We start from the raw sequence: 15,117 nt of genomic DNA on the forward strand, positions 1-15,117 counted from the left end.
CATGAAATTTGCATCCTCAAATACTATGTTCCTCTTCATGCTCTTGTTTGTTTATTCTATAATATTAGTTCCCGTTTCGCCATAGATTTTGATGTTGAAACTTGAAGATTTGAGTTCTTGAAGTTGTGTTCGGACTTCGGAAGATAAATCTTCAAATTTGATCCGATTTCATGGCCGAACAAATATTTGAAGATAGATTTTTAAAATCTGATCCAAAATCTAGTGTTTGTGATCCCTTTATTCGTGCCTTTCAATAGATAGTACGTTACTCCATAAGTGATCAGTCCTAGCGTGAATTCAAAATTAATCGAGATAGTGAATTTCAGATACCAAATGGTTAATCAAATTTAGATTTTTATTGATTTCAACAAACGCAGATTTTCAGTATTTCAAAGTACGTCTTTTGATAAGGAGCGGTTTACTCCCTCGGCGGTCCTTTCCTTTGTGAATTCAAATTAGTCAGACTAAATCAATGAATTTCAAATACCGAATGATTTTGGGGCCATAATTTCCAGAATAAAACATCACAACGGTCTGCATTGCCCTTTTCGTTTTGTCAACTTGTGATTATTAAACAATTCTATTATCAACAAAATAATTTGTTGGTGGTCAAGTGTTTGGAGATCAATTTATTTCTTTGCTTGTGACATTGTTTTTTCATTAAAAACAGTTCAGTCCAAGATTCTTCGACACCATAATGTTTCATGTCCCATAACTTAAAAGTACCATCCCCTTGACGATATTGATGTTGAGCAGAATGATAGCAAGGCATTCCTCCGAATACTGAAATGGCAATAATCCGGTCATAACAGAGCGCTTGCTGTAGTAAGGTAATCTCTCCGCGCAACTCATTTGAAACACTAAATGTCACCACAGTATAACGTCTAGATCCTATCGAGCCAAGCCAATGAAATGCTCCGTGCAGAAATGCTAAAGAATCCATTAAGAGGTTTCAAAGGATTCAGCACAAATACAGTTCCACTATATGTTGATCAATATATCTGCAAGAATCAGTTTTCAGCGTAAAAATGTCATAGCGCGTATCATAACGACTAGCATCAATCTAAAGGATTGTATAGTCATCGCTAGTTACATCATATCCTAATCCATAAGTAAAAAAAGGGCAAGGCCAACCCGGTGCACTAAGCTACCGCTATGCGCGGTGTCCGGCTGCACGGGCGGATCTTTGTACATGGGTGAGGGTGCCACGACACCCGGTAACCTCGATTGAAACGTCGTATATATATGTGTATACACAGAAGAAATTAAATTTAAATTAATCTTGCCACACTTAAGAACAATCAACTAGATAGTGCCGCTGGCAAGGGGAGCTTCTTGCCACCCAACTTATCTCAGAACTAAACTTTATATTGTCTGTAATAAAAATATATATAAATAGTAAATTGTTTTAAAAACTTAAGTTTTAAAAATGATTTATTATCATGCTAAAGTTTTTTTAAATTTAAAGATCAGTTTAATCTTTCATCAAAGTTCACGCTAAGTGAAGATGACTATATTGAAACTATAATTTTTACTCCTTCACAATTATATATCTATAACAATATAAAAAGCTAATGGAATATGAATATGTTGAAGTAACGATATTAGATGGTTTATACAAAGTTTGATTTTTTAACATGATTTTTTTTTCTCAGAATTTTAGAGTAAATTTCTCTTATTCGTAAAAAAAAGTTGAACTAATTAGGTATCTTGAATCTCAGACTATCTTGAAAGAGAATATAACTAAATATTCATATTAGATTAATTAGTATATAAAAATAAAAATAGATAAATAATTCGAAATGTAACTCAAAATTTTAAAAACCGACCCATTAATTCAGCAGACAATTTGGCACTCGAGACTATGAATCCTGGATCCGCCTCTGTGTCCGGGAAAGGACCCTACCATAAGGATGTATTGTACGCAGTCTTACCTTGCATTTCTGTAGAGACTGTTTCCAAGACTTGAACCCGTGACCTCCTGGTCACATGGCAGCAACTTTACCGGTTACTCCATGAGTACAATCTATAATTGAACGCTATGGAAGGGGAAGTGCTGTTGATTCTCTTGTGTGGAGGGGTTCCACAGCAAAAAGTATTCATCAAGTTCATCACGATCACCGAGAAAAAAACAGCCCATCACAACAACAATGCATACTGCAATTCAATGGTTTACAGTTTCACGCGCAATAAAGTTTTTGTACATCCTCTACCAGTACATCTTATCCTTCCCAGACCTCACTATGTGGGAATATATTGGGTTTGTTGTTGTTGTACATCCTCTATCAGTTGGACCGGCGATAAAGAACAGCAGAAGGTATGCATACCAGCTGGTTTATAAGACCTACATTGGCTAACAAGAAGTTTTTGGGATTTTGAAACACATTCCTGGCATGAATGAGATGGTTCTTCTTAATGTAAGGATCAGAAATTAATGTCGTCCAAAATTTTGAAACACATTTGAATCGAACAAGAGACTTAGCGGTTAACCTGATGAGGATGTTCATAAGTTGGAAAGTTTAATCCACTACTTATTAATAGTACAGCAACAACAACGAAAAACTCGGTGTAATTCCACAAGTGATGTCTGGTGAAGGTAGTCTGTACGCAGACCTTACACCTACTTCAAGAAGGTAGTGTGACTGTTTCCGATACACCCTCTGCTCAAAAATACATAAAAAGGATGACAGTAGCAACAAGCAGGAACAACAACAAGAAATACAATAATCGTGTCCAAAGAATCAACTGATAGAAATAGAAACCTCGGAATAAAAGATACAAGACTAATACTAATAGTTCGGGAGTTGAAAGCAAATAACTCAACTATCTACAAACCTTTTATGTTGTCCTCGACTTCCACACTCTCCCATCACGGGTCATATCCTTTATTACAATAGCAATAAAGTAGAATATATCAAGTGGAGAAAAATGAAAATACTTAGCAATTGGCATTTGGCAACGAAGTAAGCAACAAACGAGGGAAGTACTTTAAGAATTTTCAACATGTTTGATGCCTTGGCTGTAGGTGTGATGTCTAGTTTGACAAAATAACTTAGTGAAGACCAGTGTTATCAAGGCGAAAAGCACAAAAAAATCAAAAAAAAAAAGCTCCAAGGTCTGATGGGGGCTTTAAGCGCAAAAAGAAGTATCATTCCAAATGTAATAATTATAAGCATGAACATAAAATGAAAAGATTACGATAAAGTGAGATATCAATTGTTTAGTTTCGCCTCTTCAGATTACGCTCATTGGCAAGGAAATGTATGTCTTAGAGCCTTGATGATGACATTGAAGTGCCCGCTAAGCGAGGCGAAACACTCAATATTCTTTATTTTTCTTAAAAAAAAAATTAGTGAATGGGAAATGGGAGAGGGGATCATAGCATAGATAATCGAACCCTCACCAACAAGGGAAAGATCAGGTAGCCAATCAATTGGCTACTAAGATTCTCAGCTCAACATGCTTTTAAGTGTCGCATCAGTGCTTAATTGTAACTAACACCCTAGACTCACCAATTTCAGTGAACGTGAACAACAATAACATACTCAGTTATTTCCACAAAGTGGGTCTGGGTGTAGGAAAAATTATAGTTTATTTCAAAATAATAATTATTTGAAAAAAAATAAATCATTGTCATGGAAAATAGGAGGTGTTACATAATGTTTTAAATTTGCCATTTGGCTATGTAGGTGTATGGAAAAGAGCCAAAGTTTTATTACTCCATTGAATTAAAACACATGGTATGACGCTTGTATAATCTTGAAAGGAGTATGGTTCTTTCTTTGACATTTAGTATAATATGTGTATCAATAATAGCAAAAGAAGCAACTTTCCTTTGATCAAAAAACAAGTGTACCAACACTTGTTATAATCTAGTAGGGAGAATATATGTGTATCAATAATAGCAAAAAAAAGCAACTTTCCTTTGATCAAAAAACAAGTGTACTAACACTTGTTATAATCTAGTAGGGAGAATATTCATTATTTTGCCTATATATATGTATGCTTCTTTGTATGTTATGAAGTAGAGAGAAAAAATAATAACACACACTTTGTTTAAATCAGTCTTCTTTTCCATTTCATTTACTTCTCCATTACTATTATACAATCCTTATTATTAGTTATATCATTTTTCAAATTAACTTGTTGGTATTTGTATTAATAATTTTGTTGATTCCTGTATCCTTTAAATATTTAAAGAAGTGTTTGTTTAATCCTGGGGAAACATTTCACACTGCTGAAATAGTTTCTTAGGACAGTGCCCAGCACGACTCAAGTATAATAAATATATATACATTGTTATATTGTACTGTTAATATTATCAAAATAATATTTTGTTCACAGTTGTATAGTAGTATTATTTTTCTTTATTCCCCAACACTGGGGAGGATGAAGTGCACGTAGACCATACCACTACCTCAAATGAAGTAGACAGGTTGTTTCTGATAGACCCCAGGCTCAAGACAGTTAACAGGTATAACAAACAAAATGTTGTATCTTACGATTGGCAACATCATTAGCTAGTCGTAATATCTTCATTGAAAAATTTTGTATCTTTAATGTTTGTAAGCACACAACAACAACAATAACATACTTAGGATAGTTCACATAGTGGGTTTAGGAAGGATAGAGTGTACGTAGACTTAGTCCCTACTTCGGAGATGGAGAGGTTGTTTTCGATAGGCCCTCAGCTTAAGAAAAACAAGCCAAAGCAGTACCCAACAAGAAATAACAAATAGTAATACGATAATAACAAAAAATAACAAATAATAACATAACAAAAACTACAACAAAATAATGTAATAATCGAGGCACACGAAACACACATAGTAACAAAAATTGAAGGACAGGAAACTACCAGAGCAATACAATAGAAATAGAATTGGTGGCAGTGTTGCCAAAGACGCACTTAAGTCCACAAGTAAGCCCAAAACATGTTAAGCTTAATGTGACTTCAGTTTAGTAATGACATAAAGGTTTTAACGCATACTTTTTCACCTCTCTTCAAGAGGGATACTAATCAATTGATATTTCATTATATCCTATTTTTTAAAAAAAAAAATTATTCACTCTCATTATTATTAGTTTTAAACTACATATATATATTTGATTTTTTTTTCTTCATTTGCGTTTTTTTTATTTACGTTTTGCTCTTAAAACTCTGAAGAACTTTTTGCACTTGAAACGTGACTAGGTGAATATAATGAAGAGCGTCTTGGAGTAACTGGTAAAGTCGTTGTCATATGATCTTCGGCCACGATCCACAAGTTCAAGTCGTGGAAATACTTTCTTGCTGAATTACGGGATTAGAATGTGTACGATATATTACCCTTATGATTCGGTCCTTCTCCGAACCACGCATAGCAGGAACCGAAAATTTTAGTGTATTGAGTTGCCTTTTTTTTTATGCCATGTAGTAGGTCAACATACCATACGCTGCTAAACAGTCTTTTTTATTTAAAAATTAAAAATACTTTTCTATTCAAACACAACTTAAAATATTTTTATTTATACTGAGTTCCCAACTAGAAATAAAATTTTGTTATATCTTCAATTAATTTTCAATATAAATACACGACCCAAATAAAAATTATTGAATTCTCGTGAACCACCTCATACCCTAATTACAATTGCCTTACTATAAAAACAAAAGGAGAAAATGCTAATAATAAATTTAGAATATTATTCTGCCATGGAGATACTCATAAACTAGTCAGACCACCGGCCCACCTTTTTAATTTTCACTTCTACTACTACTTTTCTATTTCAATTATTTGGTGAATCTTTGACAGCAAATCAAAATTTTGCAATTTTGCATGATAAGAATGAAAATCTAGTCAGACTTACCAACCCCACTTTTACAATTTCAAAGGAACTTGCATCCAACCATATCATTCAATAAATGCCATTTTGAACCACCAAATGACACATTAGATTGCAATTAAGTGTACTAATTTGTAGAAGTTTATGCGCAAAATATCACATTAAATGGCATTTCAAATACTTTCTTTGTTACATTTGACGTGCCACCCTTTTCTTTTCGGTCCGTTCAAAAAAAAGTGATTTTAATTAAAAATAATTTAGCTTTAAAATTTATCTGTTACACTTAATGCAATGATTTAATAAGGATTGTTTAAGACCACATATTTCGAAAGTTTTTTCTTAAATATCATATCAAATTAACGAATACCGTATAAAATGAAACGAACAGAATACTTTTATTTCCTACGTGGATACATAGTGGAAAAGACATCCACACCACACACGACAAAATTGGAAAGTTGTTATCAGTTAGGCAGACCGAGACATGTTACATTGTATCACATCCACTTGACCAATAGTTGCTCTCATGTTCTCATATTCTTCGATTCTAGTATTACCTACTGTTCGCTTTCGCTACTGTATTTACTTGACCAATAGTTGCTCTCATGTTCTCGTATTCTTCGATTCTAGTATTACCTGTTGTTTGTTGTTCGCTTTCGCTACTGTATTTACTGTACTTGCAGACAGTCAATCGAAAACAATTTTGTCTATCGTCATAAGGTAGAAGTAAAACCGCATACAGATCCATCCTCCCAAAAGCACTAGGTGGATTTCACGTTGTTGACCAATAGCTCATTAAGTAGACACTTGCATTCATTCCATGTTTACATCAAACTATACAAATTTACCATTGTTAAATCATGAGTTAAGGTAAAAGCGTGTATTGACAGGGTGTCATAAGTATTTAGGGGTCGTTTGGTAGGATATATAACTAATACGTGCATTAATTAGGTCAAAAAAAAAATACCAAACAAAAGAAATCGACAACACCAAAACTAATACATGCATTATTTTTTCTAGTACCTTCCACTAAACAACCACCTTTGTCTATGTAAGTTTCTAGCGTTCACTTAATATCCCAATGCTACAACAACATATACCGCATGTAAATATAGTGTACGTAATATAGAGTGTCTGGAAAATATAGAGTGAACGTAAACCTTACCCCTACCTGGGAGATAGAAAAATTGTTTTCGATAGGCCATTGGCTCAAGGAAAAAGTGTCAATACCCCAAGGAAAATGACTCCAAATTGATTTCATCAATAAACAACCACCAACAAATTTTATCAGATTCATAAATCCATAAGGACCGAGAATTCAAAAGCAATATGGCAAAGTTCCAATTTAATTTAACTACAGAAAAGTGACTCCAATAAATCCAACTGTAAAGTGTGAAAAGCAGAGCAAAAGGTACCCAAATGCCAACTGTACTCATTAAGAAGAATGCTTTAAGCATAGCAGTTGAAGTAATGAATGGTACCAGTCTAGATTTTTTCCTTTTTACAGTCAAGGTTTGAACAAGTGATATTGAAAAGAGGAACAAAAGACAAGAACTTTCATTATGACTAAAGAAATGACCTTATCCAAATCTGAGTAATTTATATTATGGCTTCTTCAACAAGGATTTCATTCATGCTAGTAGGTAGAGTGTTTTGTTTTGTTATCTGTGCTAGTAGCTGTAGTGCTAGTCTCTTGTTTCTTGGAGTTCTAGTGATGTAGATCGATCAAAGTATTATTTTGTGGTAGTCTTATTGTGTAACTGACCTATTGTTTCTTGTTCTTATATTATGCCCTTCTCTAAATTGTTTTTTTATCTTGCGCGGGAGTCTATCAGAAACACTCTCTACATCACTTCTACCTCACCTCTATGGTATGGTACGAACTGCGTACATTCTATCCTCAGACTCCACTTTGTGAGAGTATACCGGGTATGTTTGTTGTAGCTTCTCCAATAAGGAGCAATATCTACCAGCCTAAAGCACTAGATAGGTTTCAAATTTCAAACCAAGACATCATAAGAGAATCGACAAGAAAGTAGACAGCTAGTTATTGATATGAATGTGTTGCCCCACTCCCTTCTAAAAAATTAAATACAATTAAAAGAAAGAGTAGGACCCTCCTTGTGAGAAAAATGAAACAAAGTGAGTGGTCACCTTGCTGGCAGAATTAAAAATAATGTACTAGTAAAATTTAGTAGAACCAACACTTTATGACTAAATCAAGAATGCCATAGGCAAGTCATTTTCAGATGGGACAAACAAAGCAGGAGGACTATTGTTTAAATACTTCAATCAGTATAAAACTTGCAACTTGCAGTAAGGGAAACATGACAAGTCTTTTGGATAGGAGAGAGTACCCCAACAAACAGATTAAACAACCCAGAGACAGAGCAGGGTGTTTTTCAAGAGGGCTGTTAAATAAATATAATGCTAGATTAGTTGTCATTCATACCTACCAAATAATAAAAGAAAGATGAAAGTTATGAGGTCCATGTTCATATGCAAGACAAGAAATGAGGTTCTTAGAAACTTCAACCTTGACCAAATGCCTAGTGTATCACAAATTCTTTGAACTTAAATCCATGTAAACATGAAATGAAGCTCATAAAATTCAATCTTGACCCAATGCCTATGAATATATATCCATGTAAATATGAAATGGAGAAGCTCAAAAACATCAATCTCGACCCAATGCCTAGTTTAGCACCAAGTCTTTGAGCATATATCCATGTTGCTCGGACTCTTCAAAAATGTCGACGGGTGCGTGCCGGATCCTTCAAAAGTAGTGCATCTTTGAAGGACCGACACAGGTACGGCATCCTTTTTGGAGAGTCCGAGCAACATAGCATTTAAGTATGAACGGTAGGAACCCCAGAAAATTCAATCTAGACCCAATGCCTAGTTTGGCACGAAGTCTCTGAATATATATCCATGTAATATGAAATGGAAAAGCTTTCAAATTTATGGATTAAAAGATAGATCCAACTTCCCATAAGTCATTCCTTTGAGAAAAAGGAAATAATCCAAATACAAGAGAAATCCACAGAGAAACAAACGAAAACAAGAAATAACAAGAAAGGGTTGATTTTTAGGTATTACAAATCACAAGATCTAGCACTAACAAAGAGCCGAGCCCAGACAAATAACGAAGTTACAACATGGCATATTTCAATCCTAAAAGAAATTTCACCAGTTTTTACTGCCTTCTCATTCATTATCTGGTTTCGGTGCTGCTTCTTTGATCTCGTCGGTTCCATCATCCTGAACAAGATTCAGCAAGACGCAAAGATCAATAAAATTGTTCGAAGAATGAAACAATAAAAAAGATCTTGCTAACAATAGAAAGAAATGTGTATGGTACCTGCATATCGGAGGTCCATAAAGTGAGGTTATCGCGAAGAAGCTGCATGATCAGAGTGCTGTCCTTGTAGGATTCTTCGCCCAATGTGTCCAGCTCCGCAATTGCCTCATCAAAGGCCTTTCACATGATCAAATCAACAATAAAAATCATTTTTTTAATAAAACCAACCATAAAAAACCATTATCAATTCTATTTCATCAAAACTGTGTCTAATATCAACTACAAGTAATTATGACAACCTCATTAAGATAACTAGGTACAATCATATAATTTGCCATTATTCGTACAATAATCAAAGGCATTAATCTGATTACAAGTCATTATGTTAATGTTCATTAACAAGGTATATTCATGTAACTGGAAACTTTTTTTTGAAAAAATAACTATTCCTACAACAATCAAAGGCATTGTGATAAAAAGGTTAATCAAATACATATTTTGTGCCTTTTTCCGGCAATTCCTTGCAAATTCACAGAATTAAGAAAATAAAAACGTAATCTTTTCACTTACCTGTTTGGCGAGGTTACAAGCACGATCAGGAGAATTCAAAATCTCGTAGTAAAATACAGAGAAATTGAGAGCAAGTCCCAATCGGATTGGATGTGTAGGTGCAAGCTCAGCATTTGCAATATCCTGAGAAAAGGAAATCAAAAATGACAATTTAGTGATTTTTTTTCCCAAAAATTGAATAATTTTTTATCAATAAGCAAAAAAATGAGAACTATATGTCAATTTAGCACTTTTGTTCTCCAGAATTCAAAGTAACTTTTATCAATAAGAAAAAAATGAAATACTCTATATCAATTTAGCTTCCTTTATTTCTCCAATTTGAATTATTTCTTATCAATAAGAAAAAAACAAAAAATAATCAATTTAGCTTTTTGTTTTCTCCAGAATTTGTATAGCGTCTTATCAATAGCAAAAGAAAAAAAAAACACTCTATATCAATTCAGTCATTTTTTTCCTCCAGAATTTGAACAATTTCTCATCGATAAGCAAAAAAAATCAAAAACTCCACGTCAAATTAGCCTCTTTTTAGCTCCAGAATTTGAATCATCTCTTACCAATAAGCAAAAAATGAAAAAACTATATCAATTTAGCATCTCATTTTCTCCAGAATTTAAGCAAAAAAACAAAAATCTATGTCAATTTAGCATTTTTTTTCTCGAAAATTTGAACAACCTCTCATCAATAAGCAAAAAAAAAAAAAAACGAAAACTCTATGCAAATTTAGCATTTTTTTTCTCCAGAACTTGAATAATTATTTTGTCAATTTAGATGAATTTCTCGAGAATTTGAACAACTATTTTTATCAATAAGCGCAAATCGAAAACTCAAACCTGAGCAGATTTGTAAGCAGAGAGGGTATTCTCAGCAGCTTCTTTCCTTTCAGCGCCAGTTTTAAACTCAGCCAAATAACGATGATAATCACCTTTCATTTTCAAGTAAAACACCTTCGAATCCCCCGTAGCAGCGGACCCAATAAGCTTAGAATCAAGCAATTTCAAAATGCCATTACAGATCGATGTAAGTTCAGATTCAATCTTAGATCTATACTCCTTAATCGAAACAACATGTTCTTCGTTACCACGACTTTCCTCTTTCTGCTCAATTGATGATATTATCCTCCACGATGCTCGTCGTGCTCCGATCACGTTTTTGTATGCGACGGAGAGGAGGTTTCGTTCTTCCACGGTTAACTCCTCTCCGCCGTATGCGGCGGCGACGACTTTCTCCATAAATTCTACCATTTCCTCGTAGCGTTCGGCTTGCTCGGCCAGCTTTGCCATGTACACGTTCTCCTCACGTGGCGACGCCATTGATTTTTAGAGAGAGAAAGTGAGTGTTTTTTTTTCTAGAGAGAGAAAGTGTGAGTTTTTAGGATTCTCTGTGTAATTGGCTTTGTGGGCTTTTTCTTTTATAGATTGGTTATTTAGGTGGGCCTCGTAGTAGTACTTAGACTAGACTGGTCCAATAAGATGCAACTTCAACAACAACGTATCGAGTATATTTCTATAAAATAGAATCACGAAAGGATAGAATATATGCACTTCATATCACTACCTTGAATAAAATAGATAGGTTATTTTTAACAGACCCTCAACTTGTGACAAATAACATTATACCAAGCAGAAAACATAATAACAAACAACAAAATAAGGTAACACTCTCCTATCCGCTAATCTTTTATTCTAATTCGTATCTTCCACACCTTCTTATCAAGGATGATATCCTTTGTAAGCTTTAAGTGCATAAATATCTGTTTTTGAGATTGGCATTTAACTAGATCTCGCTTCGTAATTTTATTTGCAAGTTTATTTGCTTTGGATAAAGGTTGAATACTCGTGTCTAAAGTTCAATAACTTCGGAGATCACGTCCAAAAGTTTTCACTTAATTGTTTAGTACTCCTTATATTCTTTTATAAATTTTGACCAACTTTTAAATGTATCTTTTAATCATATTGATATTATAAAAAAATATAATTTATAGTACTTTTCGTCATTTAACTAGAATTGGCTTTATTATTTTCTTTTCACAAGTTTTTATTCATTTTGGGTAGAAGTTAAATTGTCGCATCTAAGATATCGCGTTCGAAAATGTAGACTCGTAAAGGCGAAAAGGCAAAACATCATACATTTTTCACTTGATTATTTGTTTTGAGTTGAGATCTATCGAAAACAACCTATTTACCTCACATATGAGGTGAAGGAATAGTCTAGGCACATTCAGTCTCTCCAAAACCTACTCTGTAAGGATTTATTGAGTATGTTGTTGATGTTGTTTTTGTTTGTAAAGTAAAAAGTTTGAACAGTTTTGATGAAGTGGGTAAAAAGTTAATTGCGTCTGAAGCTTGATAACTCTGGCCATTCAAATCAGAAAGTGCGGCTTTATGAAAGTCAAACATCATAATTCGAATATAATTAACTCAGATGCATGCAAAAACTAATTTAAACTTTTAGGTCCCGTTTGGCCATGGATATTGTTTCCTTTTTTCCGAAAAATTTTTTCGGAGTTGGAAATTATGGTGTTTGGCCATGAAACTTTGAAAAACAATTCCGGAATAAAATTCCGAAAATGGAAAACAACTCTTTATTGTTTTCCCTTTTTTCCACTTCCAATTTCAACTTCATTATTATTACATATAACCTCAATCTTTAAATTTTCACACAAATCCTTTTTATTAACTAAATTCCATAATTTTTTTAAAAAGATCAAATTCAATAAAACAATTAATTCAAGTGAAAATAATTAAGAATTTTTATCAACAAATTTAAGATTATGTAAAATATATTTATATCTATCAATCATATTTATCAAAATATATTTTTCTCTATTTAATCAATTATGGTTAGATAAACTTATTTAACTAGTGCTTGTGATATTTTTATTCAAATTTTAGAAGAATAACAATCATAATAATTAGTTTGTTGTTAATTATTTTATCAATTGAAGACATAAATTATTTTCTCAACATTTGGTTGTATTTCAATAGGTAAATTAGTAGTTGGGTGATTTTGATAATTTTTAAAAGTTGAGGGCATAAAATCATATTTAAAAAAAAATCAAAAGTCTAAAAAAAATTTTCAAAAAAACATCGTCAAACATAACTCCAACTCCAACTCCAAAAAAAAATTAATTTTCATGGCCAAACAACTACTTAATTACGTATGTCCGAATCTTTTTGCACTTTAGTCGTATATGATTGAAATACATGTAAAAACGAACTGAAGTTTTAGACACGGATATGTTCCCCTCGCTTGGCGAGTCCATTGATGTTAGAGTTGGAGAGAGAAAGAGAGAGTGCGGTTTCTTAGAGAGAGAAAATGCCTTTCAGTTTTGTGGGCCGTTTGCTTTATAGATTGGGTTATTAAGTGGGCCTGTTTGTGGTCTTTGTTTGGACGAAATTGGTCCAATAAGATACACCAATTTCTTGCACTTTTCAAACTACTTACTTTTTTTCATGTATAAATAACATAAATATCACTCTCTCTCACTTTTTAAATTATTTTACCCTCTCTCCCTATTAATATACATAATATAGCCGACATATACATAGCATTTTGTGTATATGTGGAATTCTTGTAATATGTTTTGGGGAATTGAAAGTTTTTGTAATATTGAAAACATAAGTTGTATATTTGTGTGATTTTTAGTTTTTTCATTTTCAATAATTGCTCCTTCAGCATATATTACACTAAAAATATTTACCTTTTCTTTTTTTGGGTTCTGTAAAAGTTTTATTTTTCGAAAACAGTCCATGTGAATCGAAGTTAAAGATAACAACATACCCATTGTAAGAACAAAGCGTAAACGCATAAGTAGGGGTCTAGGAGCGTAAACGCATAAGTAGGGTCTAGGAGAATAGAGCGTACCTAGACCTTGCCCCTACCTCATAGAGACAGGTGGTTTTAATTATCCCATCGGCTAAGATAAATCATTAAACATAACAAAGGTATCCGGCAACCACAATATCACTGAAGTAGCATTAGTAGTAACAGCAGGTAGAAAGCTGATCTATGAACTGAATCTTAAGCCAGTGATCCGAGAAAGCAACTCGCCGGTGCTTAACATAGCGTATGATTGTGTAGCTTATCCTGTTGCTATTAGGAGCTAAAGCTACTTATGTTAAACCAACGCGGAATAGGACCTAGCCTAAAGCTAAAATGAACAACACTTCCAAGGGTGAAACGAACTATATTTTCATCCCAAAGAGAGGTAACATCAGCCTGAAATGATATTTGTCATACCAAAGCCAGTACTTTGGTCATAGTAGTTCGAAAGAAGGATAACCGCTTGTGCAAAGATCTGAATCACTGCAAAGCTAAAACGAACTAGTAGTGATAGTAAGTACAACATAAAAAGCGGTCATTCTACTTACACTATGGCTGGGACCTATGGCAAAACAAATATGAGTTCACTTCACAAAAGTGTAGCACGATATCATTCTTCTTAATTACCATGTTAGCCATTACTTTGGCCTTGGTAAATAACAAGTAATGACACATGACCTAGCCTACCTAACAGGACAATTATTTCTCTCGCATTGTTGTAGATGGTTCCATTCATTCTTTCTACAAGGGAAAACAACCAGTTCTTCGTGAAAGGCCTCCTAAGGATTTGACAATGAAGTTCCTTCCTTGACATTACCCTTGCTTTAATTTTAAACAAGATGAATACATCAGGCTTGCCTACTCGGACTACAACAACAACAACATACCCAGTGTATTCCCACATAGTGGGGTCTGGGGAGGGTAGAGTGTACGCAGACCATACCACTACCTCCGAAGAAGTAGAGAGGCTGTTTCCAATAGGCCCTCCGGCTTAGGACCGATAACAGCATAGCAAATCACAAAACATAAATGTGTATAGACTAGTACAGTATGCAAAAACAGCATAGCAAATCACAAAACATAAATGTGTATAGACTAGTACAGTATGCAAAATAAACTAACACTGGTATCCACAAGGTAGTCAAACTGTTTAACCTATAATCATTGCAGTTATACTTGATCGGAAATTTGGCCCTATCTAGAACTAGCATTTACAGTAAAAAAGTCCAAACAAGCTTTATAATTAACAACACTATGCCCTAATCCCACAAGTGGGGTCTGGGAGGGTAACCTTACCCCTACCTTGTCTGATAGAGAGGTTGTTTCCGAAAGTTGCTCAAGAACCAACCAAAGCTTTATGTATCAATCAATATGTCGAAGCACCAAGTTAATGCATTAAAGTAGTAGAAGCTAGGTATACATCAAGACATCCGAAATATTAAGCTTCCCCAAAAGAGATGGGGCTTATCAAACGATACAACCACCTCAGAATCTGTACTCTTAAACCAAAAGAATCCAAACATTACCATACAAATGATGAAACAAAAGACACAACTTGGCATCTTTCCGAAAGAGAAATGTCCTCGTTTATTCCTTACCTT

The 15,117-nt window shown here is 33.8% G+C and overlaps 1 protein-coding gene across 1 annotated transcript; it reads right to left on the reverse strand.

Annotated features, from left to right (window-relative positions):
- Nucleotides 1-8,757: 8,757 nt before the first annotated feature.
- LOC107850515 (14-3-3-like protein 16R) lies at nucleotides 8,758-11,125 on the reverse strand. The gene is made up of 4 exons (XM_016695094.2): nucleotides 10,525-11,125; nucleotides 9,695-9,817; nucleotides 9,185-9,301; nucleotides 8,758-9,084 (listed from the first exon to the last, which is right to left on the reverse strand). Exons 1-4 carry the CDS (start codon nucleotides 11,002-11,004, stop codon nucleotides 9,031-9,033), a joined length of 774 nt encoding a protein of 257 aa, XP_016550580.1. The 5' UTR covers nucleotides 11,005-11,125; the 3' UTR covers nucleotides 8,758-9,030.
- Nucleotides 11,126-15,117: the final 3,992 nt, after the last annotated feature.

This window comes from Capsicum annuum, chromosome 12 (assembly GCF_002878395.1).
Source record: "Capsicum annuum cultivar UCD-10X-F1 chromosome 12, UCD10Xv1.1, whole genome shotgun sequence".
NCBI lineage: Eukaryota > Viridiplantae > Streptophyta > Magnoliopsida > Solanales > Solanaceae > Capsicum > Capsicum annuum.